This window comes from Hermetia illucens, chromosome 3, assembly GCF_905115235.1.
Source record: "Hermetia illucens chromosome 3, iHerIll2.2.curated.20191125, whole genome shotgun sequence".
Classification (NCBI taxonomy): Eukaryota; Metazoa; Arthropoda; class Insecta; order Diptera; family Stratiomyidae; genus Hermetia; species Hermetia illucens.
The window spans coordinates 5,257,001-5,282,216 of NC_051851.1; the positions used below are offsets into that span (position 1 = coordinate 5,257,001).

Below are 25,216 nucleotides of genomic sequence, written 5' to 3' on the forward strand. Positions count from 1 at the left end.
CCACCATCATCTAGATTCCAGCACGTTCATCTGAATTTTATCGTTATGCCTTATAGCGAGGGGCAAACTACCTAATGCCTGACCAAGGTAGATCGTTTCTCACGTTGGCCGGAAGTAGGACAAATCTCCGATCAAGAAGGCATTACAGTTGCCAGAGCATTCCTTGACACATGGATCTCTAGGGTCGGCATACATCCAGAGAAGAGATCTGCACTGCCTTGAAGGAACAATTCAAGTTGGAGGATTTCAGGGAAGAATCCATCGTGAGCCTAAGAAAGGCTTATGGCGGTACTCAAACGGCCACAATGCGACTGCCAATGGAGTCAGCGCAGAAGTTGTGTGTGCCGTGGGGAAGGTTCGGATTGGATGGGTTGTTTGCCGACTAAGGGAACAGATCTCCTTAAAAAGGTGCTTCAAATGCCTAATGTTTCGACACTTCGCGAAGGCATGCACTAGCGGCATCGATCGGTCCGATCGAAAAAATGAGGTTAATACAAATAAACCTTAATCATTGCAGGGTCGCACAAGATTTGGTTGCGCAGACCACTTACGAATCCGCAATGGAGATTGCTATCATTAGTGAACCGTACAGAAATCTTGACGGTGCTGTATGGGTCACAGATTCGACTGGTGGAGCGGCAATATGGGCATGCGGTCGTCAAGCCATACAATATAGCATGGGTCAGGCGGTTAGAGGCTTTGTGTGGGCAAAAATAAGCGGTATATTCATATATAGCTGTTACGCCCCACCGAGCCTCACACTGCCCGAGTTTGAAGAACTGTTAGACGATCTTGTTCACGATGCAAAGGGACGGAGTCCAAAGGTAATAGCCGGTGACTTTAATGCGTGGGCTATCGAGTGGGGCAGCAAAGAGACTTACGCAAAGGGGCGGTGCTTATTAGAAGCATTCGCCCAGTTGGATGTGGTTCTGGCCAACGAAGGCGATATAAACACTTATCGGAAAGGGGGAACTGGGTCAATTGTGGATCTGACTTTTATCAGCCCTGCGTTAGCACGTTATATGTCCTGGCAAGTTAGTGAGGACTTCACGTACAGCGACCACCAGGCAATCACCTTTGAGCTAAGGATGGAGCCACAAGGCAGGAGACCCGCACCCCGGAAGCCGAAATCCAGAGGAACACCAGGATGGTCTGCCAAAGCGATGGATGAGCAGACGTTCATGGAGGTGTGGCTAGACTTGCCTAGCAAAGCAGGCACCTCCACGGATAGAGCTCTCCATGTCACACAGAGCATCTCTAAAGCATGTGACGCGTCGATGCCTAGGAGATGTTCATTCCCCACTAGAAGACCCAATTATTGGTGGAATAGTGAACTTGCCAATCTTCGATCGATTTGCCACAGAGCTAGACGAACGGCTCATTAGGTAGGATCGATCAAGGGCAAAAGGAGCATGCCTATAGGGAAGCTCGCAAGAACCTCTAGCTCGCCATCCAGCGGAGTAAGAGGGAATGTTTTAAGGGGCTCTGTTCGGAAGCGGACATAAATCCGTGGGGTAGCGCCTATAAAATCGTGACAGGACGATTCAGAGGCCGATCGTCTCCGCAGATCACGTGCCCTATGCTCTTGTTGAAAATAATCCAGGGGTTATTTCCCCAGCAAGAGGGGGGTGCTGACACCTTCCAGCGCCCCCTGAATGTGACGCCGATTCCACCAGTCACCAGGGACGAGCTGCTAGAGATCTGCAGTCGAATAGGCGACAGTAAAGCCCCGGATCTTGACGGCATACCGAATAAGGCTCTCAAACTTGCCGTCAAAAGTAGACCGGATATGTTCGCGGAGTTGTTTGAAACGTGCATGTCGGAGGGTATTTTTCCTGTACCATGGAAGCGGCAGAAGCTGGTACTGTTGCCTAAGGCTGGCAAACCTCCAGGTGAACCGTCCTCCTATAGACCCATATGTCTTCTAGACACTATGGGGAAAATGTTGGAGCGGGCCATTTATAATAGATTACTTCCAGTCGTCGAGAGCCAAGAGGGCCTTTCAGATAGGCAGTATGGGTTCCGTAAAGCCAGATCAACCATTGATGCCATCAAAATGGTTACTGGCTTGGCCGAAAATGCAATTCACGGAAGGGGTTGTACCAGCAAATATTGCGTGGTGGTGACCCTGGATGTGAGGAATGCTTTTAACTCGGCCAATTGGAACCTTATACGAAAGTTTCTGGCGACGATTGGTGTTCCCACCTACCTCGCCGCTATTATCGATAGCTACTTGAAAGAGCGGACACTCTGGTATGATACCGATGACGGATCCAAAGAGTACGTTGTCTCCGCGGGTGTCCCCCAGCGCTCTGTACTGGGCCCACTACTGTGGAACATCATGTATAATGATGTGCTCAACCTTCCGGTTCCGGAGGAGGCTACGGTGGTGGGTTACGTCGATGATATAGCACTGGTTGTGGTTGCAAAGCATCTCGATGATGTTGAGTTGTACTCAAGCGAAGCAATCAGTGTTATTAAGGTTTGGTTAGAGAGTGCTGGACTGGCACTCGCGGAGGAAAAGACGGAAGCGGTCCTCATCACTAAGCGCCGCAAAAGAAATTACGCCTGCATTAGAATCGGGAATTGTATCATCACTTCCAAGCCGGCCATCAAATACTTGGGGGTGATGATAGACGGAGGACTTAATTTTAAGCAACACATAGAGCATACTTGTAAACGAGCATCCACCACGAGTATTTCTCTGGCAAGGATGATGCCGAACGTAGGAGGCCCGCGGCATACTTGCAGGCTGCTCATAATCATGGTGGTGAGCTCTATCATGCTGTATGCAGTCCCAGTTTGGGGAAAAGCACTGCAGGTTTTAGGCAATACACATAAACTGAGTGCGGTCTACAGAAGAACATCCCTAAGGGTGTGTTCTGCCTTCAGGACCGTCTCAGACGATGCAGCGTTCGTCATCTCGGGAATGATGCCGATTGACATCCTGGCAACCGAAATGATGAACATTTATAACACCAGGTCCATCTCCCTCTTATCTCAGGTCAAAAAAGCCGAAAGGGAGAGATCCATAAGCAGGTGGCAACAGCGATGGGACCAGTCAGAAAAGGGTCGTTGGACTTACAGGTTGATCCCTTCCATCGGGGAGTGGCTGGAGAGAAAGCATGGGGAGATCCATTAAAATCTCACCCAGTTTCTCACCGGCCATGGAGGATACCGTCAATACCTGTACAGGTTTAAATTGGACACCTCGCCTAATTGTCCAAACTGCGGGGTCCCAGAGGACCCGGCGCACGTTTTCTTCCAGTGTCCTAGGTTCGTGGAAGAAAGGAAAGGTTTTAGTGGGTAAAAATCCCACACTCTGGTGTGCCCAGGCCAGAGTCTTTTGAAGATTTCCACCTCCTCAAAAAAAAAAAAAAAAGTTCGGCATACCACTTTGGATCAGCATAGATCAAGGAAGACAGTTTAAATCGAAGTTTATTTTAAGGACTCAGTTACCTGACCGGCGAAACCAATAACAAAACTACAGTGCACCATCCGGTATGATCGAGCGTTTTCACCGTCATCTCAAAACACCAATACGATCTCACAATAGCTAATGGCGGAAGCATTACTTCTCGTTCAACTCGACATTCACACAGGTCGGAAGGACGACCTCGGGGTAACTGCAGCGGAAATGATGTATGGCCAGTAATTACGCTTCTCAGGCGAATTTTCTGAGTCACAGTTCAACAACGAGCAGGTGCACACCTTTGATTTCGTCAACGAGTTAAGACAGCGTTTCCAAATGTTACATGCAGTCAATGGAAATCACCAAAAGAATATAAATTCAAAGACCTGGGGACAACAAGCCACGCCTTCATCCGTATCGGTAGTACTCCAACATCCGTACCAGGGTTCATATCGGGTGAACAGCAGAAAGGATAAGTTTTTAAAGATGAAGTTACGGCACCTATAATAACAGTATTCAGCGATGGACAGTGATATCGAGGAGAACCCGATCTGGGACCCTTCAAAAATCTGAAGTGGCAAACTCAACACAATCTGGCAGACGGGTTGGATTTCCTGACCGTTATCAGGTAGGCCTTCAATAGTTTAATTATAACAAAAGCAGAGATTCACAGCTGGCGTATTGACATGGAACTGCCACCTGAATCATCGTAACTTCCTTGCACTCAATCATTGGCAGGGGAGTGCTGTGGCAGCGCAAATAACGTACAGACACTTACCAGGAGTAAGAAAGTTGGGAACTGCCTGAATTAATTTAAGTTCCTTTCTTTTCTACCCAAGTGTTCGTTCAAAAGAAACGAATGTCCCAACTACCCTCTCCATAATGAAAACTAAGTTGGTATTCGTATCGGATACGTCGGAGGAATTGAATACTGTCACCAGTGGACTGACTTGAATGTTCGGGCCAATTTTAGTTAGCGAGTTTTCATCAGTCTTTCTTGCAATTCTTCTCGAGGGATGCAACCCCACATTGATCGCGGATGTCTTAATTTTGGATATGATCATAGTATGCTATGCCATTGCTAGAGTACAACATTTTTGTCCCCATTACCGCGAGGCAGCGTTCATTGTGTTTGGAAGTTGGCTAGTAATTGTAGAGGGCATTAGGACAGATGACCTGTGATAGGTGTTGGATCTGAGATGTTCGTTGATACGTCGATTACATATTGGTTGGGCTGATGCATGAAGCAATTCCATAGTGCAATTCATCATTGCCCTCCTATCCAAAATGAAGCCCTAAGTTGATCCTCGTGTTGGATACCGCTGGAGGAATTGACTAGCACATTTAGAGCTAAGGAGCGTAAATTATCCAAGAAGCCCTGCTTAGAGTACGGGCTGACTTCTTCAGAAAGGTTTACTCAAATAGAATAACAAGGAAGGTCCCAACTGGTAGCAAAACAATCGATCAATCTTTGAAAATCGATCTCCGACGTGGGGTGACTTTTTTTCGCACACGTTTTAATGTTTCTTACGTTTTGTATGCATTAAATTTTCGAGGGTTTAATATGCTTTAATATCAACATATTTTTTTTTAAGATGAAAATAATGAACATCAAACTTAATGTAGCCTACGATCGATTGAGGAATTAAACCAAGAAATTAGTTTGTCACGCTATGATTGGATTCTCTCCGAATCAGATTTGCAATCATCGCATCCGCATTCCATAATTTTTCAATTTCTGCTTTTCTATTTTTTAGTTTCTATTCGGTGTCGAGGACTATCTGATCGTGGAGTTATGTTGAAAAGATTTTCGAGTATCTACGCAGTAGTTCTAATTTTTTATGTAAGTAGATATTAATATTAAAAGGGACTCGTTATTCCAGTAAGAGCTCATGGGATTAATCAAACATTAGGAAGCCCCTCGTTGGCATATATCCTCTTTTTAAGAAACTGTTTGAGGCTTGAATCTAAGAACCCAACTTTGTAGCTGTGGAGTTTCTTGGCTACTAAACTAACAGTGACCAAACATGGAATCTTCTAATACTGAAAAGTCATAGACTTCGAAACTCCCCATGCCGAGATGCGGATTTTGAAGGCTTCCCCTGCAAAAAACTATGAAAAGCTCACTCTCCACTTCAGTTGAGAGCCTTCACTTGGTGGCAGAAGGTCAGCGGGAGAGTACCAGTACCTGTGAAAAAAATACTGGAACCAGGAGCTGGGCTCCTCCACTTGGAGTGCACTGATAAAGTTACCTTAAAGTGACTCTAGCAAGCAATCTCAGCCATTAGTTCTGGCGACCAGCAGAATGACACATGCGGAAGTTTCTTTCAACCTCGAATTTTGTGGCTTGAAGAAGCCAAGAACTGGTGGGAACCTCAAAGTCCGCGCCTCTAGGATTTCAGTGAAGCTTCTGCGCGCGGTCCTTAACAGTTGATTTAACGATCTTTTGAGTTTTTTTTGGGATAGTTCCGCCCTCCTGGTCGACTTAGGCCAATTCGAATGGTCTATTGAGCATCGTCCAAGTCATTATAGCTTATCTTCAATGAATTTGCACCCGGAGTATAGGGCATACATTGGTAGAATCCCCGTATGGGAGCTTGTACTGGCAAAGGAACTACAGTTTAGGTCTTACCTGTAAGAACCTTTTTCTACAACTTCAACTGAAGAAGTGGAAGAATAGGAAGTTAGTGACATAAATGGAACTGGTTCGATACTGAAGGCGCTAAATCGAAAACAGAACATTGCTTTGCAGGAGAGAGAGAGAAATCGATCGTGAGGGGACCGAGTTTTAGGCAGAAGAGTTTAAGGAAAATCTGGTGATATCAACGAGGTTCAAACCTTGCGTGACATATGCTTCTAGCTATTTACATATAGGATTAACTTTACTCATCAGACAAAGCTCTTCCTTTCTGCTGTTTTTTTTTGTGCCTACACGGAGGTGGAAAATCTTAGAAAGACACGTCCGCCGCAGCTCCGCCGCCCGAACGGCGGAACTACAGCGGGCGCGTGTGGGATTCACACCCACTGAAAACCACCCCCGGTCTCTCCAGCCCCAGCCCCGCGGGACCACCATTCAGGTATTACTTCGCGGGGTAGGTTTGCTCTTAGGCACTCATCCTTCACCTATTTGCAGCTTACCTCCTTCTTTGTTCCTTCAGCAACTCCTCCTGCATTTGGATGATTGCGGAGCTAACCGCAAGCCACTTCTCCTCGGACTCCAGCATCTCAGTAACCAAGCTCTCCGGGGTCCCGCTCCTGCCCAGCACCTGGTTTAAGCTCCTTCTCTCCATCGCAAATCGTGGGCAGTGAAACATCACATGCTCTGGATCCTCCGGTATGCCATCGCATCTGGGACAGTTCGGAGAATCATCCAACCCAAAGCGGTGCAGATACTGCCTGTAGCAACCACCGTGTCCTGTGAGGAACTGGGTAATGTGGTAGTTGGTCTCCCCATGTTTTCGCTCAAGCCACACCTTAATGTTGGGAATGAACCTGTGCGTCCACCGACCTTTCGTAGACTCGTCCCATCTGCGTTGCCAGAGATCAAGCGACTCTGACCTTGCCGCATTTCTACGCTGTGCATGTCCCTCCATATGTCTTGCATTGTACCGGACACTCATTTCTTTGGCCAGAATGTCAACCGGGATCATGCCTGTCACCACCAATACTGCCTCATCTGATGTGGTTTTAAAAGCACTGCAAACCCTCAAAGCCATCCGCCGGTAAACCGAGTTCACCTGCTTCCGTCTCTGAGAGTTTGCAAGCGCCTCTGCCCACACAGGCGACGAGTAGAGCAGGATAGAGCGCACCACTTCGGCTAGCACCAACCTCCGGCAATGTTTCGGTCCACCAATATTTGGCAACATTTTTGCAAGTGCCGTGGTGGCACTGGCTGCCTTTTGGCATGCATACTCTAGGTGTTCCCTAAAACTCAATTTGGTGTCAATTATTACCCCCAGGTATTTGATAGCCGGCTTTGATACGACCGTATGTCCACCGACCTCCACTTTTACAGTGTTATTTTTCCTGCGTTTCGTTATCAAGGCCGCTTACCTTTTCGCGTCCGCCAAGGTCAGCTCGGCCTTTTCTAGCCAGGACTTTACCGCTCTCACTGTTTCCGTTGCGTAAACCTCCACATCTTCTGGGTGTTTTGCTGCAACAACCACAGCTAGGTCATCAGCAAAGCCGACAATCGTAGTCCCCTCTGGGACGGGAAGAGCAAGCACCCCATTATACATGATATTCCACAACAGGGGACGAAGTACCGATCCCTGTGGTACCCCGGCTGTGACAATGTACTCTTTGGGGACCTCATCCGTCCCGTACCAGAGAGTCCTCTCTGAGAGTTAGTTTTCCACCAAATTTGCTAAGTATCCGGGGACACCTATGTCAGCCAACGCCCCTTTAATTCTATTCCAGTTGGCCGAGTTGAATGCGTTTTTGACATCCAACGCCGCCACGGCACAGCAGCCGCCAGAAATCAGTGCACCTTTTGCCAGGTTTACCACCATGCCAATTGCGTCCACCGTAGAGTGGGCGCGTCGGAAACGAAACTGGCGTTCCGACAAACCATTGCTGGCTTCGACGATGGGCAGGAGTCTGTTGTAGATGACTCTCTCCATCATCTTCCCCATTGTATCCAACAAGCAGATAGGATGATACGACGCTAGGTTTCCAGGTGTCTTGCCAGGCTTCGGAAGCAACACCAACTTTTGCTTTTTCCACTGGGCAGGGAATATTCCTTCTTTTAGGCACGCCTCGAAGGTGTTGGCGAAAAGATCGGGCCTAGTCTTCACTGCCAGTTTCAAAGCTCGGTTGGGGATGCCATCCAAACCTGGGGCCTTGTTGTCACCAATCCTACCATATATTTCCCGCAGCTCCTCGACAGTTACTGGAGGTATTATGCCCTCTTTAAGCTGGACAACCATTTGTCTTCTCCTATTTTCGTGGTGAGTGGTAATAATCTGTTTCAGGCGGCACGGACTGGTCACCTGGGGTAATCTCCGCAGCCTTTTCATTACCACTCTGTAGGTCTCGCTCCAAGGGCTTATGTCGGCATGGTCACACAGCTGTTTGAAGCAGTCCTTTTTGCTCCTTCGAATGGCTTCTTTTAGGCGGCCACGCAATTGCCTGTATGCCTCCTCTCGACCGGCGCCCTTGGGTTTTCCCCTGTGCCTCTGCTAAAGCCTCCTTACTCGGAAGCATGCGGCTCGCAAGCCTGCGATTTCGTTGTTCCACCAGTAGTTGGGTTGCTTACTGGCGAGCAACCGCCTTCTGGGCATGGCATCGCATGCTTCCGTCACCCGTCGTATGATTTGGGTGACATTTTCTCTAGCCGTACCATTCAGGGATATGTTGGGTTTGAGCGGCACGGAAAACGTGTCCCCCTCGAAAGCTTTCACTGTCCAGCCAAGTATACCACCCGGCATTCTGCGAAAACTCCTTTTCGAGCTCGATCCGCCCTTGATCTCTATGCAGATTGCCTGGTGGTCGCTGTGAGTATAGTCCTCACTGACATGCCAAGCGATTCTACTGGCTAAAGTGGCACTCATGTCAGGTCCACTATAGACCCCAGGCCCCTTCCCCGGAAAGTGTACGAAGACCCAACATTCGCCAGTACCACGCCCAGCTCAACGAATGCCTCGAGGAGAACACGTCCCCTGACATTAGTTATCCGGCTGCCCCATTCAAGAGCCCACGCATTGAAATCGCCTCCTATTATGATCGGCCAATGTCCTCTTGCATTCAAAACAACAGCAGCAAGCATCCGCTCATACTCGACGAGTGTAGCGCTGGGTGGAGCATAGCAGCTGTAGATGTGGATGCCCTTCACCTTCGCTCTGATGAAGCCCTCCCTGGGTGCTCCATTATTTCCTGGAAGGCTTGTTCTCCACAAGTCCACAGCGCTGCTTGGCGCGTTTGGTTTTTGACCCAAACGTTACCACCGCGATTTCGGTATGGTTCACTTAGTATGGCCACATCGATGTTTTTCTCGCGGATGGTTTGCGCGAATAGATCCTGCGCCGCCTCGCAGTGGTTGAGGTTGATTTGTATCAACCTCATCTGCGATTTGTGCTAAGGGCTCTTCTGTATTCCGGGCACCTGCTGCTACCCGCAATGTGCCGATGGTCCACACCCTGCTTTTCTTTGCACAGTAGACAATTTGGGTCAGCTCCGCAGTCCTTGCTGATATGGCCTTCCACTCCGCATCTCCTGCATTGCTTTGATCTGTAATTTGGGTTAGTGCATGACTTCGCAATGTGACCAAAGCCAAGGCATCTAAAGCACCGTTTTAACGCCACCTGTTTCCTAAGGCGACACATAACCCAGCCTATTCTCACTCTCCCTGCTGCTAACAGTTTGAGTGCGTTCTCTACTGGTAGGCTGATGATGGCGGTTTGTGTTCCCCTATAGGCTTTCCTTAGCGTTTTCACCGCTGACTCTTGTAGTCGAAGATCGAACTGTTTCTCCAACGCTTCGCGAACCTCCTCCTTCGTCGTGATTTCATCTATATCTTTGCAGATTATAGTGATCTCCGGCCTGTTAGCTCTTATGTCGGCTTCCTGCCCTAATGTCTTCCCGATTTGGCTTAAGCATTTGTCCGCGGTTACATCCTTGGATTTCTTAAGTTCCAACATAAGATCTCCCTTCCGGGACCGTCTAATGCGGCTGACATTGTCTCCCAAATTGGTGAGTTCGGGGTCTGCCTTCACTTTCCTGAGAATGTCGGCGTATGACCCTTCGCCCTGTTTGGAAATGAAAATCACCTCCGGTCTAATCTTCCTCCGATAATTTCTTTTCCGCGGTTCTACCTTCCTCCAAGTTTCCGCATCCGCCTTTGAAGGTTCAATCCCTTTTCTCGGGGTAGCCACTGCAGTATTTTCATTGGCAGCTTCAGACGTACTTTTCATGAACTTCGCCTTTTTGGGAGTTGAGTCCTTTTTCTTTTCGGGGTTTGCTGGCCTGTTGAGTCATTCAGCTTCTCGCGTAGCCTCTTCCCCGGTTTCTCCCCTTTTGTGTTTTGAACCGGCGTTACTTGAGTTGCCTGGTTCACTTTTCCAATCGGCGACTTCCCTACTCGTTCATCCTGGGCCTTGCCGTACGTCAAACGGATGCCTCTTATCATGGCCCTTATATTTTGGTGAATGTTCCTGCGCTCCTTTATAAACTCACACAGCTCCATGATCTTTTTACCGAGGGCAGTAAAGGCAGCTCCAGACTGATCATTGCCCAAAACATCGCTCGAGTGATTCGGCGTCAGTGATTCTTCCTCATCGAAGACTCCGCTATACGCTTCCCACTGGGGGTGGCGATCGTGGGGGCTTGTGCCCGTGCGGAAGGGGATCTGCGAAAAATCGAGCTCCTTCTGAACGGGTCCATCACTGGAGCCAGTTCAAGTTCCTCCCGTACGCTTGTAACATTAGATGCCACAGTAGCCAAGGTTCCCACTACTGAGGCACTGCGGTCGTTGGATGTCGACGGCCGGGAACCCGCTTGCTCACTCCCAAAAACCGCTGGTACTGGGTTTCCGAAGCCCTGCACCGTAACTTCATTCTTCTTCTGCTCCTCCATGTTTAGTTTTATTTCTGGGTATCCTTCCCATAGCCAATTTTTATCCACGGGTGGGCGTTTACTTCCCACCTACCCGGCCTGCGCATAAACATGCCCATACACGTACATCTCCGGATGCGTGCATGTGCATGGCCATGACACATTCGCCGAGCATTCCCTTATCTGCACGAAGGGACGCGCCTGATGGGAGATTTGGCAACTCCACACAGGAATGTTGTTAGGAACGTTGAGAAAGCTATAGGATTGCCTTCATATCTTTCTGATAGCCTTGGGTTCAAACCGACAAGATCGGTGGTATTGGATCAGTAAAGGAGGCTTGGATTTTTGCGATGAAGAATGCGCAATACCAAGAGCCTATTCAGTACCCAGTTCGTAGTTGTGGTCATCTTACAATACCAGGTTAATGGAAAGAGGGGATGCACTATATTTACCTCCATATATTTACTCTTATATTTCTTGAGTCCTTTACCGATGGAAGAGCCAAGGGATCTGGTGGCGTATGCGGAATCAAGTGGTCTTGAACCCCAAATAGATTGTGATGCGGAAGGTCGACATATTTTTGGGGTAGTAGCAAATCTGATCCTCGAGGGAAGAAGCTATTTCATTCCATCACTTCAGCTGGTCCTATGATTGCGAATGTGAGTGTCCGCCTACATGCAGTGGCCCAAGAAGAGGTGAATTAAATTGACCTAAAAATTTGCATTTTGAAGATGTTAGAGTTGATCAGAGACTGGCGGATGCTGGAGGAAGTCCCACCCAGTTAGACAGAAGGAATCCTAGGGAAACGGATTGGAAAAAGTTCAGCGGAGTAGTAAGAATGAAGACTGGTTAACCTTCAGAAACGTCCAGTGTGAATATAAGAGGCTGTGCAAAGTCCTTAAACGGAATGAGCCTGACAAGTTCAACTTTCATAGAAAACCGGGTGATAGTTTCCCAAACGACATATTTGGGTCAGTACAGACCCCTTTTTAAAAATACACCATTCGGGAGAATAGGTGATAGAAAGGACAGAATTATCGGTTTCAGCAAACCTTTCAATATGAAAGGGTCGCAAGGAAACTGAACCACCGTCAGAGTCGTGTTTACTAGAGCTACTATACTATGCTCTGAAAGTGGTATTCCTGCATTTATCTTATGGGCATTGCATGTACGCAGTGCAATTTTCCAGGATGACGCTCTGTACAGCAGTACTGAGCTTACAAGTTTAGCTTTAAGCAGTCTACTGGAGATTGCGGGCCATCAACAGTTGCCGCCATCCTTATCAGGGTCATTGAAAACCATAATGCGAGCATATTGCAAATGTTGCTTGAAGTTCAGCCTAATATCTCTCATCACCACAAAGTATCTGATTCCTGGTTTTCAAGCCATTTCTTTACGACGTTTGCCCGATAAGCATCGCATTTGTTTTGCCCTCCAAGAGTGCAAGACCTCCAGATCTCCAGCCGCTCCTTTGTAACAGTGGTTGCTTCTGATGAATACAACTCCACATTCGCGGCATGTTATGCAACTATAATCACCGCTATATCATCTTCGTAATCCACTTTGGTGGAGTCCCTAGAAACTGGAACGCTGAGGATATCGGTAAACATCATGTTCTACAATAGAGTTCCCAGAATACAGCCTTGTAGAACAGACGCGGAGACAGTGTACTCACTGGGCTCATCCTTCATGTCATACCAAAACCTTTTCCCTGTTAGGTAGCTATCGACAATCGCAGGTAAGTAATTGGCCACAACAATTGGGAGTATAAAGTCTCGATGAGTCGTATGCCTCGCGATGCATTCCCTGATATACAAGGTTGTCTCCGAGGGTGTAGATGGTATATTGTTTTGGACCTTCATATATGTACATGTTCTTTCGTCAATTGCTTTCGCAGATCAACTTGACGTGCTCCTTATTCTGACTGGCAAGATCCTCGGACCCTATTTTCCGATGTTTATCAACCTGACTATCGCCAATATAATAGCGACCAAACGACAACACCCTCTTTCCTTCTGTTCAGCATGTCCTCGAACTTTGACATTGGTTAAGTTCAAGGATATGCTGGACAGATTGAAGAAGCACAGCAAACATAGACATATATACCGCCGATTCTTCCACATATGGATTTCTGGTAATATGTTTACTATCAAGGACCTCTTTTTATTGTGCAGAATTCACTGGAGGCAATTTGAGTCTTTCCCTCGCACTATTTCCGGTGGCCAGATCAACCATATAAGAGGTATTTGAATCAGCCCGTCAAATTGATCTGCTCTCTAAGGCGACAGACATCTTTCTATTTTTCTTTTTTTAGCCTTTGTCCCATTCACAAACGGGGCCGGTTAGTCGTGATTGGTGGCGCCATTTTATCTATCAAACGCCTGATCTGGATGTAGTCGCGAGGATTTCAAAGCCTCATTCAATATGGACGGTCCCAATGTCCAGAAGTTTGTGTGCTGGATCTGCTGGTAGTCGGATGGTTGCCGTCTATATGCCTCTATATGTCTTTCTGAGGCTCACAATAGATGCCTCCTGTAACTCGTGCAGCTTAAATCGCCCTGTAAGGCAAAGGAGATGTCTGCTTTAAAAGTAGCCCCGTTTAGGACCTTGCGATGGATAGAGACTTCATGTTTTTGAGAACGATTCGCAGCACTCTCACCAAGTAAATTTTGGATTGGCTGTGGAAACTTTCGGCTTTGATTTCGCCTAATCTTTCCAGCTCAAGTTTGAGATCTTGTTTTGAATCCTCCGGATCCTGTTCTCATTTTCTCGAAAGTCTTTAAGATCGGGGCTAGTTTCCACCTTGCATATTACGTTGCGTGCGACCTACTTCCAGTGATAGTTGCTTCGGGGCGGATCCGAAGCATTTTTCCTTTTTTTAGCCTATTTTTCGGCTCCATGTAGCTCAACTGATAGGTTCTTCTCATTTGGAGATGGGCCCATTGCTGACACTAGCGATTTAGGCATTACTTCCTACCTATCGAGATTTTAGAGCCCTTCCTCAAACTGGGGACACGATCTTTGTTTTTCGGTTTTCCTCCCTCTTTTCTCGAGCCTTTCTGTTTCGCCACACCATCTGGAAGTATATGGTTTGGCCTCACCTGCGTCGATTGCGTTCCCGTTTAATGACTAATTTTTGGGGTCTTCTTTGATCCTTTCTCATCGCCCCGGATGTTTTGAGAGTTTATTTGGGTCATATTAGAGGAGATCCCATAATCGTCGAACTTCTCAGGAACGGAACCGGCCCTCCTTGAGTCCAGTTAGTGGTGCTAATAACCCCCATTTCTAAGTTGTATTAGAGGCCACGGTGGCTAAGCTGTCCTACACCAACGCATCGCGGTCGCAGAATAACCTGTCAAAGAAGATTGTCTTTGGATTGCCACCAACGTCCCGATGATGGCGGCAGTGGATGCCGGGTGGCATTAGTTCTTACCAGAACGTTGGTGGAAAATTCGTTCGAGCTCCCTAGGGGTGTGGCCCGTGCGACGAGATGGCGGAGGCAGCTTTAATTTGGAAATGGCTCCCGTTTTAGTCGTTCCAATTCGGTCTCCCTTGTCAAAGTCCAGGTCGCTAAGGAGTCGAAGGTTCTTCCCGTACACCAGTTCAGCAGGGCTGGCAGCAAACTTTTCGCGGACGGCTGTACGGAGCTCAACTAGAACTAAAGGCAAGACCAGCATCCGGTGCCAATGTTCTAGCATCCCATTGGACCGCGGGTGGTTGTGGTTATCAACTGGCGTTGGGGGGGGGGGGGGTGACTTAGCACATGACTGTGCTGTAATGCCCAATTAGACGAAACAGAAGTTAAAGTTTCGTAATGCAGTGGGTGAACTCAATTAAGTGTGCAAATCACCGTCTTTGGAATGTCTTCGGGAGCGACAGGGATTTGGTCGTCGGCTTTAGCGAGGCGCAAGGTCAAGAAAACACGACAGTTTACTAAGTACTGCGCAAAGTGTTGGATAAATGGAACGATCCGAAATCGTCTGAGCATTCAGGCACCTATCATCTCCGTAAGGTCGCCATTCGCCATTCGGGATGACCAACTGCTATTGGAAGGTCTACATATACCTGGCCTGACAAGTTCTTGAATTCATTCCGCGCACCGACGAGGTTCTGGTGTGGTAGAGGCCGCACCTTCGAGAAGATTGGGGAATCAGTAGTGTTGATGTGGTGCCGAACATCATGGTCAACTAGCAGAGAAATATTATTATACATTCGGCAGTAATGTTGCGGTAATTTTGGAAGAGTGCGCGAATGCGTGGGTCGGCAACTTCTTCGAAAATGATGGAAAGAGTGTTGTTATTCGAGCATGTTGAAATTTCCCCTGACGACCGATGAGAGGTTGTTGGGGTCTGCATATGTAGCAGCAGCCCATACAGACACAAGAAGTCTCTGAGAAAAGAGTTTGTTGGGTCTGGAGACGGGGAGGAGCGAGACTTCCGTGCCTGTGTCTATCAGGAAATCGCACCCACTAAGAGATTCGAAAACCGCAAAGCAACATGCTGGTGCAATTCGGTTAGACGTCCTAGTGCCCCCAGCGAACTCCGTTTTTTTGCGGTCACGAGAAAAGTGTATGGGCTGGAACATTTCCTGGTGATCTGCAAACCTGCGTTGGTACCATTACACGCCGGAGTTCGATACGGGCCGCGGTGTGAGGCTACCCGAACGCCTATTTTTCGTGTTGGTCGTTGAACGAGTTCGCAACTGCTCTCTCGAACGCAAAGCATTCACAGCCACCGTCAGGCCATAAGCGCGGTCAATTACCACCTCAATTCGGCGGAATCGCGAGGCAAATTTGTCGTCACCCAGCTACTTCATTTACCGAAGCAACTGGCTGGGTGTGGGGTCACCAAGCGGCCTCCTCAGCTATTATATCAAGGCATCTCTGTAAGGCTTTCTTTAACGAAGAATCTGCTCACTTCCTGACTCTGGAGAATGTTCTCAGATTCACAAAAACCTGCAAACGCGGACGGGAGACCAATGAATGGGCAATTTCTGGGGATAGTACAATGGGCCTAACAAACGACTGAGTGGTTGGAGTTGCGATCCTGTAATGATTGAGGTTTATTTGAATTCTCAATTCTGGGTATTTATCGTTTCCGCTAATATGCCGGTTATCCCGTCCTCCTTTCATTCGCATAAAATGCACTGGGTTCCCGGTCACATGTCCTTTCTCTCCGCACCTTCACGATTGTAGGCGTTGTAATTATGTTGAGCGGGAATCAACTGTTTTGAGAAGAATCCGAATGGTTACCAGCTTTGATTCAACATGTGGGAAAGAGTAGCGCCTATTGCGACTGTCTGAGCTAACGACGATCACGGCTAGGGATGCATTCGGTTAAAGGAATGCCAAAAGTGTTGCTTAGTGGTTTCAAACACTTGGACAGGTTTTAGAGACAGCACAACCTGCCATGAATCTTTGGTCTTAGGGCCAGACAGGAAGGGATTAAGTAATGCCTGGTAGTGAGTGGCTTCAACCAGAAAACGACGGTGGAAGTTTTCCATACCTAAGAACCTTCTAAGGGGAGCTTGCGATCGCTTGCATCGTGCCTGGGTCGGGTTGTACGCCGTCAGAGGTAATAGAAGGGCTTAGAAATTTCACCTGCTACTGGGATTTGGTGGTAATCCTTGTAGAGATTCAGGGTTGGGAAAACGCAACAAAAAAAGAGGGAAAATTCTTCTATGAGTGGAATGGGGTATTAGGCAGGAATCGTTTGAGCATTCAGGTGTCTATAATCGCCACAAGGTCTCCATTTGGCATTGGGCTATTATTATTATTCTGTTAAGGGAAAGTCGCACCGCGTCCTTGAAGAACTATTGTGCCCCTTTTACTGGTTATAGTGTACCTGTTGATCATAGTATCTCAAGCAGGCCTGTAACCGTTAGGAACTTTAGTATGTTCCCCACTTCCAGATGTTTCAGCTTTGCATCTGGTATTAAGTGTTCTCTCAGATGTATCCACCTACATTGCACAAGTGCCGCACACTGTCCCAGGACGTGTATAGAGGTTTCGTCCTCCTCCTCACAGAACCTGCAGGCAGTGTCCGTAGAGATCCCTAGCTTCCCTAGGTGATAGTTCAGCCGACAATGACCAGTGAGAATTCCCACTATGATTCGGAGTTTTCTTTGGTGAGGTTTAAGCAATCCTTTGTACGCATGGGTTTGTGTCCCCCAATAAGCACCCTGGACCCTGGTAGGCCCGCCCAATATAGTTTCCTCAACCGTTTCTCTTCGTTTCTTAGATTCATAGCCATGAAACCGTTTCCGATTCCACAGAAGGGTTATGGCCCGTGTCAAGGCATCCCTGCTCCCTTCTTGGCTAGTTCATCCGCTACCTCATTGCCTTCTAACCCAGCATGGCCTGGAATCCAAAGTATCCAGACCTTGTTGGACGAGCCGAGTGTATTCAGTCCCTCAAGGCATTCCCATACCAGTCTAGAGTTCACCTGGTTGGATCTAAGTGCCTTGATCGCTGCTTGGCTATCGGTGAGAATAGCTATGTTCTGCCCCCTGTAGTTCCTTTGCAGATTAAAGGAAACACATGTGTCTATGGCGTAAATTTCCGCCTGGAATATGCTAGTGTACCTGGACATTACGGGCCATGACAACTGGCCGCCATCCTTATCAGGGTCATTGGACACCATAATGCGGTTTTCAAGTTATTCCTTTACGTGATAAGCATCGCCTCTGCTTTGTCCTCTGAAAGTGCAATACCTGCATTCTCCAGCCACTCCTTTGCAGCAGTGATTGCTTCCGATGAATGCAACTCCACGTTGGCGACACGTTTTGCAACTGTAATCACCGCTATATCATCTTCGTAACCCACTATCGTGGACTCCTTGGAAACTGTAACGCTGGGGACATCGGTATATATCATGTTCTACAATAAAATTCCCAACACAGAGCCTTGTGGAACACACGTGGAGGCAGTGTACTCCCTGGGCCCATCATTCATGTCTTACACCTGTTAGATAGCTATCGACAAGCGCAGCTAACTAACTGGGCAATCGTCAGAGACCTTATTAGGTTCCAATTGGTTGAACTGAATACATTTTGGATATCAATGGCAACCACTGCGCAATACCTGCTAGTTCTATCTTCCCGTGTATTGCATTTCTCGTGAAGCCAGAGAAGGTCATCATCATCATCAATGGCGCAACAACCGGTATCCGGTTTAGGCCTGCTTTAATAAGGAACTCCAGACATTCCGGTTTTGCGTCGAGGTCCACCAATTCCATATCCCTAAAAGCTGTCTGGCGTCCTGGCCTACGTCATCGGTCCATCTTAGGTAGGGTCTGCCTCGTCTTCTTTTTCTACCATAGATATTGCCCTTACAGACTTTCCGGGTGGGATCATTCTCATCCATACGGGTTAAGTGACCCGCCCACCGTAACCTATTGAACCCTATTTTATCCACAACCGGACGGTTATGGTATCGCTCATAGAATCTTTGGCCCCCTACATGAGGATGGACGATTCCGTAGCCTACATAATGACGAAATTTATGAGCGAATTTTAGGAGGTCGGGACATGTGATATGCAGAGCGGCTTGACCTTTCTATTTTCCAAATACTACCCTGTACTGCCTAGGCATATCCACCTCTGCTCTTTGTAGGCACGCCACTCCATCTCGCGGTTAGTCATCCCCTTTGGTCTCTGGACCTTTCGTCTGGCCCGATGACGCACAATTCAAAGATCAGACACTTCACTGTTTCACCCGCAGTTAGCCCTTTTCCTGGGGAAAGTATAATGTCTCGTTGAGTGACATGCCGTTGCCATGTACTCCCTGATATACCTGATTCTCTCTGCGTCCATGGTATAGTATTCTGAACGTCTGTATATGTTTCTTCGTCAATTAGTTTCGCCGACCAACTTGACGTGTTCTTGGATGTGTAGGTTCCCAACTGCTTTGCCTGTCCTTCAGGTCAAAGACAATTACCTGGTGATTGCTTTGGGTGGTTTGTTCACTGACGTTCCAGGACACTTTGCGAACTAGTGAAGGACTAACAAAAATGAGGTCCACAACTGAATTGGATCCTATTTTCCGGTGTTTATCAACTTGATCAAACGACAACGCCCTCTTTGATTGTCCAGCGAACTTCCAACTTTTTTGGTGTTCGTCTTTCGCGTCCATGGCCAATTTATTCAGCATGTCCTCGAACTTTGACATTGGCTGAGTTCGAGGACCTGTTCGACAGATGCTGTCGATTTTTCCACATAAGAACCCAGTTGGAGGCTCAGGACACTTGCCGCTTTTGGTAGTATGCCTACTATCTAGGACCTCCTTTCCATGGTGCAGCATTCATTGGGGGCAATGTGAGCTTTTTCCTCGCACTATTTCCATTGGGTTAGATCGACCATGCAAGAGGCGCGTGAATCAGCCCATCAAATTAATTTGCTCAAGGCGACCGATTAATTCTTCTCCTTCTTTTTCTTTAGCCTTTGTCCCGTTCACAAACGGGGTCGGTTCGTCGTGATCTGGATGCTGTTGTGAGGCTTTCAAATACTCATTAAATATGGACGTTCCCAGCAGCTTATGCGCTGCATCTGCTGGCAGTCGGATAGTTGCCGTCTGCATACCTCCATAGTCTTTCTGGAGCTTACAATAGATGCCTCCTGTAAATCGTAAAGCTTAAATTGCTCTGTAAGGCAAAGGGAATGTCTGCCCTAAAAGTAACCTTGTTTAGGACCTTGCGATGGATAAAGACTTCAGAACGATTCGCAGCACTCTCACCAAGTAAATTTTGGACTTGACGTTGGAATCCTTCGCCTTTGCTTAAGCATGAGATCCCCTTTTCTGGATCCTCCCAATCCTGGTGCTATCAGTACGTTGCATACAATATACTGCCAGTGTTAGAAATGATAATTGCCTCCTCAGTTTTTCTTTTCCGTTCGTAGCCAATCGACTCCCTTCCTTACGCTCACTGAATATAGGCATGCGGGGTATCAAATGGAAGGTCTCGGTTAATACTTTTTGGATCGGGTCGTGGTTCTGAGATCAGTTGCGAAACGGGCAAATGGTGAGGTTAGAAAGAAAAATTTGAAAAAAGTGTCATCTGCCTTCAGGAAGAAAATCTTCAACCTGTCAAAGGAGATTGTCTTTGGCTTGCCACCGACGTTCAGACTGAAAGCAAACGCTCCACGCTCGAGGACCTTATGGTGGCTGCGGTGGACGCCGAGTGGCATTAGTCCTCACCAGAACGTGGGTGGAAACTTCGAGGGGTGTGGACCGCTGCGCTGGCTGTGCTTGACGAGATGTTGGAGGTAACTTTTATTTAGGAACGGTCTCCCGTTGTAGGCGCAACAATCCGGTCTCTCTTGTCGAGGTTCAGGTCGCCGGGGAGTTGTAGGTTCTTCCCGTTCACCAGCTTGGCAAGGCTGGCCGTAAACTTCTCGCAGTCGGCTATATGGAGCCCAAGCAGAATGGAAAGCAAGACCTGCGACCAGGATGGCTCGTTGTGGGCTAAAATGCTATTTTAGCGTCCGATGCCAATAATCTAGCATCCCATTGGACCGCAGATGGTATGTGGTTGTCCGCTGGCGTTTGAATCCCGAGAGTTTTTAGAGCTCCGAGAAGAGAGAAGATCCGAATTACATTCATTGGCCTGTGATTATTACGGCGGGAACATTCTCGACATAGGGCCTCAGGACATGACTATGCTGCAATGTCCTTTAGAGATATTGTTTCAGGTCACCACATAAATCGAGTCTCGCAAAGGGCCAACAATGTCACGGTGTATGGTGTGGAAGTGCTTTGTTGGTTTAGCGACCTAACACTTTTGGCATGCGATGGCACTGTTTGGCCCAAGAATTAATGTCCTTGTTTATGGACGGCCAGAAGTATTTACTGGAGACTTGTTGATTCCTTGCCCAAATACCGTGGTTAGCAAGATCATACACCGAGCGAAACATTGCCATACGAAAATCAGCGAGAAAATATGGCTTCTCGGGGATCCGGGAAAAAGCGTTAGCGAATAGGTTCTCTTTACCGGAGACATGTTGAGTATCCGATGTGAATGGCCTATTTTTAAAGGAAGCACTTGATCCGCAGATACGCGGCATAATCATAGGCTCTGTAATGTTATAGAGCGGGGTTCAACTGTTGTGAGAAGAAGCCCAACGATTGCCAGCTTTGATTCACTATCCGGTGAAGAGTAGTGCCTACTGCGATGTCTATGGCATCAAAAAACACGGCTAGGGATGCATTCTCCTCTGGGTAATACCAAAAGTGTAGCGCCTACCAGTTGTTGCTTGGTGATTTCAAACACTTGAATGGTTTCTGGAGACCACACAACCTCCCGCGAATCTTTGGTCTTAGCGCCAGACAGGAAGGCGTTAAGTAAAACCTTTGGGCAAGAAACGACGGAAGAAGAAGAAGAAGTTTACTATGCCCAAGAACCTTCTAAGGTGTTTGACCGTCTTTGACAGGGGAAAGCACATGATCGCTTGTACCTTATCTGGATCAGGTTGAATGCCATCAGGGGTAATAGAATGGTCTAAATATTTCATCTATTGCTGGAGAAATTTGCATTTGTCAATGTTGAGAATTAGACCATTATCTAGGAGGCCTTGAAAAATGCACTTGAGACTTGCACCAAGTGCTTAGGCTCAATGGAAGATGCGACCAGAATCTCATTTAATTAGACGAAACAGAAGTGCAAGTTTCGTAGTTCAGTGCGCCAGTTCAAAGAGTCCAAAAGATGTGCAAAATATTATCTTTGGAATATCTTCGAGAGCGGCAGGGATTTGGTGGTCGGCCTTAGCGAGGCGTAAGGACGAGAAAAGACGACAGTTTGCTATGAGTGAATGAGGTACCGGTCCAGAATCGTCTGAGCATTCAGGCATTTATCGTCTTCGTAAGGTCGCCATTGGGCTTGGGGACCAAATGAAATGGTGATGACCAACTGGAGCTGGAAGGCCTGATTTGTTCTTGAATTCCTTATGCGCAACAGCGAGCTTCTGGAGTGGTAGAGGACGCACCTTCGAGAAGAATGTTGCGATAATTTTGGAAAAGTGCGCAAATATGTGGGTCGGCAACTTCCTCAAAAATGATGGGAAGAGTGTTGTAATTCAAGTAAATTGAAATTTTCCTTGAGGACCGAGGAGAGCGGTTGTGGGGTCTATGAGGGACCTATGCTGTATATGTACCAGCAGCCCATAGTGACACAAGAAGTCTGCACCTAATATAAGGACACTGATGTCAGCCAAAATTAAGTGCCACGAAAAGGTCCGATGCAAGCCAAGACTCACGACTACTTGCTTGTAGCTGCAAATTGCGATGGGCGTGGAGTTTGCTGCCGCTAATTTTAACTGCTGAGGAAAGAGCTTGTTCGGTCTGGAGAGGGTCGTAGACTGCAAGGCAACATGCTTCTGCAATTTGATTAGACGTGGTAGTGTCTTCAGCGAACTTAGTTTCTTTCGAGGTCGCGAGAAAAGTGTATTGGCTGGGACATTCCGTGGCCTGATCTGGAAACCTACGTTGGTACCATTACACGCCGGAGTTCGATACGGACCGTGGTGTGTGGTTACCCGAACGTCTATTTTTTTAAGTGACCGTTGAAGGAGTTCGCGACCGTTAGTGTGACCACATTGGCCGTAAGCGTGGTCAATTGCCTTTTCAACTTGGTGGGTTCGCGAGGAAAATTTGTCCCCACCCAGATGCCCCATTTTCCGAAGCAACTGGGTGTAGGGCCAGCAAACGGCCTCCTCAGCTATCAGATGAAGATACCTCGGTAACGTTTGAGTGGTTGGAGCTGCGGTCCTGCAATGATTGAGGTTTATTTGAATTCTCAATTCTTGACATCTACCGTTTCCGCTAATATGTCGGTTATCCTGTTCCTCCTTTCATTGGCATAAAGTGCATTGGGTCATAGGCGTTGTAATCATGTTGAGCGGAATTCAACTGTTTTGAGAAGAATCCGAACAGTTGCTAGCTTTGATTCAACATCTGGTAAAGAGTAGCGCCTATTGCGACTGTCTGAGCTAACGACGATCACGGCTAGGGATGCATTCGGTTAAGGGAATGCCAAAAGTGTTGCTTGGTGGTTTCAAATACTTGGACAGGTTTTAGAGACAGCACAACCTGCCATGAATCTTTGGTCTTAGGGCCAGACAGGAAGGGGTTAAGTGATGCCTGGTAGTGAATGGCTTCGGGCAGGAAACGACGGAAGCAGTCTACCATACCTAAGAACCTTCAAAGGCCTTTGACTGTCTTTGGCGGTGGGCACCTTGCAAGGTGCCTGGGTCGGGTTATACGCCGCCTGAGGTGATAGGATGGCTTAGAAATTTCGCCTGCTACTGGGATTTGGTGGTAAGCCTTTTCGAGATTCAGGGTTGGGAAAATAAAACAAAAAAAAAAATGGGCAAAGTCTTGTATGAGTTGAATAGGAATGATCATTGGGGTGTCTATAAAGGTCGCCATTTGGCATCGGCCTAGGAGACCAAATGGAGGTGCGATGGCCAACTGCTGCTGGAAGGTCTGCGGGAGTGTACTTTGCGGTAGCTGCCAAAAATAACCTGACACCAGATTCGCGTCTACTACAGCCAAGCTTTCTAGAATGGCAAGTGGGAAAGGAGTACTCTCCAGAGTGCCACAATCTTCCTTCGCTTAGGCCTAGAATGTTCAGCTTATATCGTTGGAATTCCCACAGGCATTGGAGAAAGCGAGCATTCCGAGAACTCCAGTATTTTGATTTGGTCAGTGCTGCAATCGTCAGGGCCGTAGAGAGAAAATCCGGGCCTGGGGTGAGAGTTATGCGGAAAAACTGACTCCGGAGTGAAAGTTGTGGGGGCTCCCTAATTACCCCCTTTTTTCGTTGAGGTTTCTATTTCGGGTCTCCTGCCAGTCTAAAGGCAGTCCCCTCGTTTCCATCATGATAAGGCCTCCTATCTCCGGAGGTAGAGGGAGAGTTGGATTGCGTTCTGAATTAGGAGGGACAAGGGTTTTTTATTTATTTATCTGTGCATTCTAATTTTATCTTTTGTTTATTACAATCTTTTAACTAATTTTTTTATTTTTTAGTTTTCAGATTTCAACCAAGCTTTTGTACAGAATGACACGTGCCGTGAGTTAAAGATACTCTTGTGGTCTTCCAGGGAATTTAATTCAAATTTTTACTCATCAGAATGCGGCCAGCGACCACTTTTCCAAGAGCGCATCGTGAATGGCAGATTGGCATCACCCGATGCATATCCTTGGCAGGCAGGAATTGTCGATTATACAGGTTACGTTATGTGCGGAGGATCCGTAATTACTCATAAGCACATTCTCTCTGCCGCACATTGCTTCACAATGTAAGGGTGAAATGTTAGAAGCGAGAGGGTGGCTATATCAAATTTTTGAACACTATGTTTTCTAGGGGAGGTGAGATGAATGACTGGAAAGTCCTTTTGGGTGTAGTAGATTTTAGAGAACCAAGTGGTTTGCTGCTCGATTTCGACGACCTTGATATCCACCCCGAGTATGAAATGAATAAGGGCGTCAGCTGGAATGATATATCTGTTATCACAGTAAATGGAGAAATTCCTTTCAATGGTCACATCGAACCAATTTGTCTGGTAGAAAGTGATCCCCCCAGTGAGTACCACTTTTGTGCATCATCTATAGTCACTTCTCCATTAATCTTTCCCATTGAAAGCTGATTTTGCCGGAAAAACAGCTTACATCCTTGGTTGGGGTAGAGTGGAGTTTGACGGGGGTTATCCTGATAATCTGCGAGAAGGATCAGTTACCGTTTATTCCGATTGGAAATGTAAGAATGGGGCAATGCGTGGATATTACGTCTCACGAATGATGATGTGCACATCCTCGTATCCTGAAGACTCATGTGGGGTATAATTATGATAATGTGAAATTCCGTCCACTGAAAATAACTTTTGCTTTTTTAAAGGGTGATAGTGGCGGACCGCTTTTGGTGGAAGTGGATTCATCGTACTTTATGCAAATTGGAATTGTGTCCTTCGGTTTCAGATGTGCTGTCCCCAATTCGGCCGGGGTTTATACAAGAGTATCAACATATATCGAGTGGATTAAAAGTATCACGAAGGAAGCAGTAACTTGTGCGGAGCCAGTATGAATTATTTGAATTTAAAAGATGGCTAACAATCATACTCCAGATTCAACAATGGTGAAATCTTTGTTTTGTTACCTTTCATAGAATATAGTTTGCTTTCATGCAGGAGACTAGAGGACGTTTCATTATATATGTAAGTTTACATAAGTTGTCACAGACGCTCAATGTATTCCTTTCTTGTCGC

The 25,216-nt window shown here is 47.2% G+C and overlaps 1 protein-coding gene across 1 annotated transcript; it reads left to right on the forward strand.

The window, feature by feature from the left end:
* Window positions 1–5,149: 5,149 nt before the first annotated feature.
* Window positions 5,150–25,140, forward strand: LOC119652451 (serine protease hepsin-like). Its single transcript, XM_038056596.1, has 6 exons — window positions 5,150–5,255; window positions 23,982–24,024; window positions 24,085–24,253; window positions 24,319–24,536; window positions 24,598–24,791; window positions 24,850–25,140. Exons 1-6 carry the CDS (start codon window positions 5,208–5,210, stop codon window positions 25,033–25,035), a joined length of 858 nt encoding a protein of 285 aa, XP_037912524.1. The 5' UTR covers window positions 5,150–5,207; the 3' UTR covers window positions 25,036–25,140.
* Window positions 25,141–25,216: the final 76 nt, after the last annotated feature.

Coding starts and splice junctions, on each gene's coding strand:
- LOC119652451 (XM_038056596.1), top strand. CDS start 5,208: ATGTTGAAAAGATTTTCGAGTATCTACGCAGTAGTTCTAATTTTTTAT. Junction 5,256..23,981: donor CAGTAGTTCTAATTTTTTAT/GTAAGTAGATAT, acceptor TTTATTTTTTAG/TTTTCAGATTTCAACCAAGC. Junction 24,792..24,849: donor ATCCTGAAGACTCATGTGGG/GTATAATTATGA, acceptor GCTTTTTTAAAG/GGTGATAGTGGCGGACCGCT.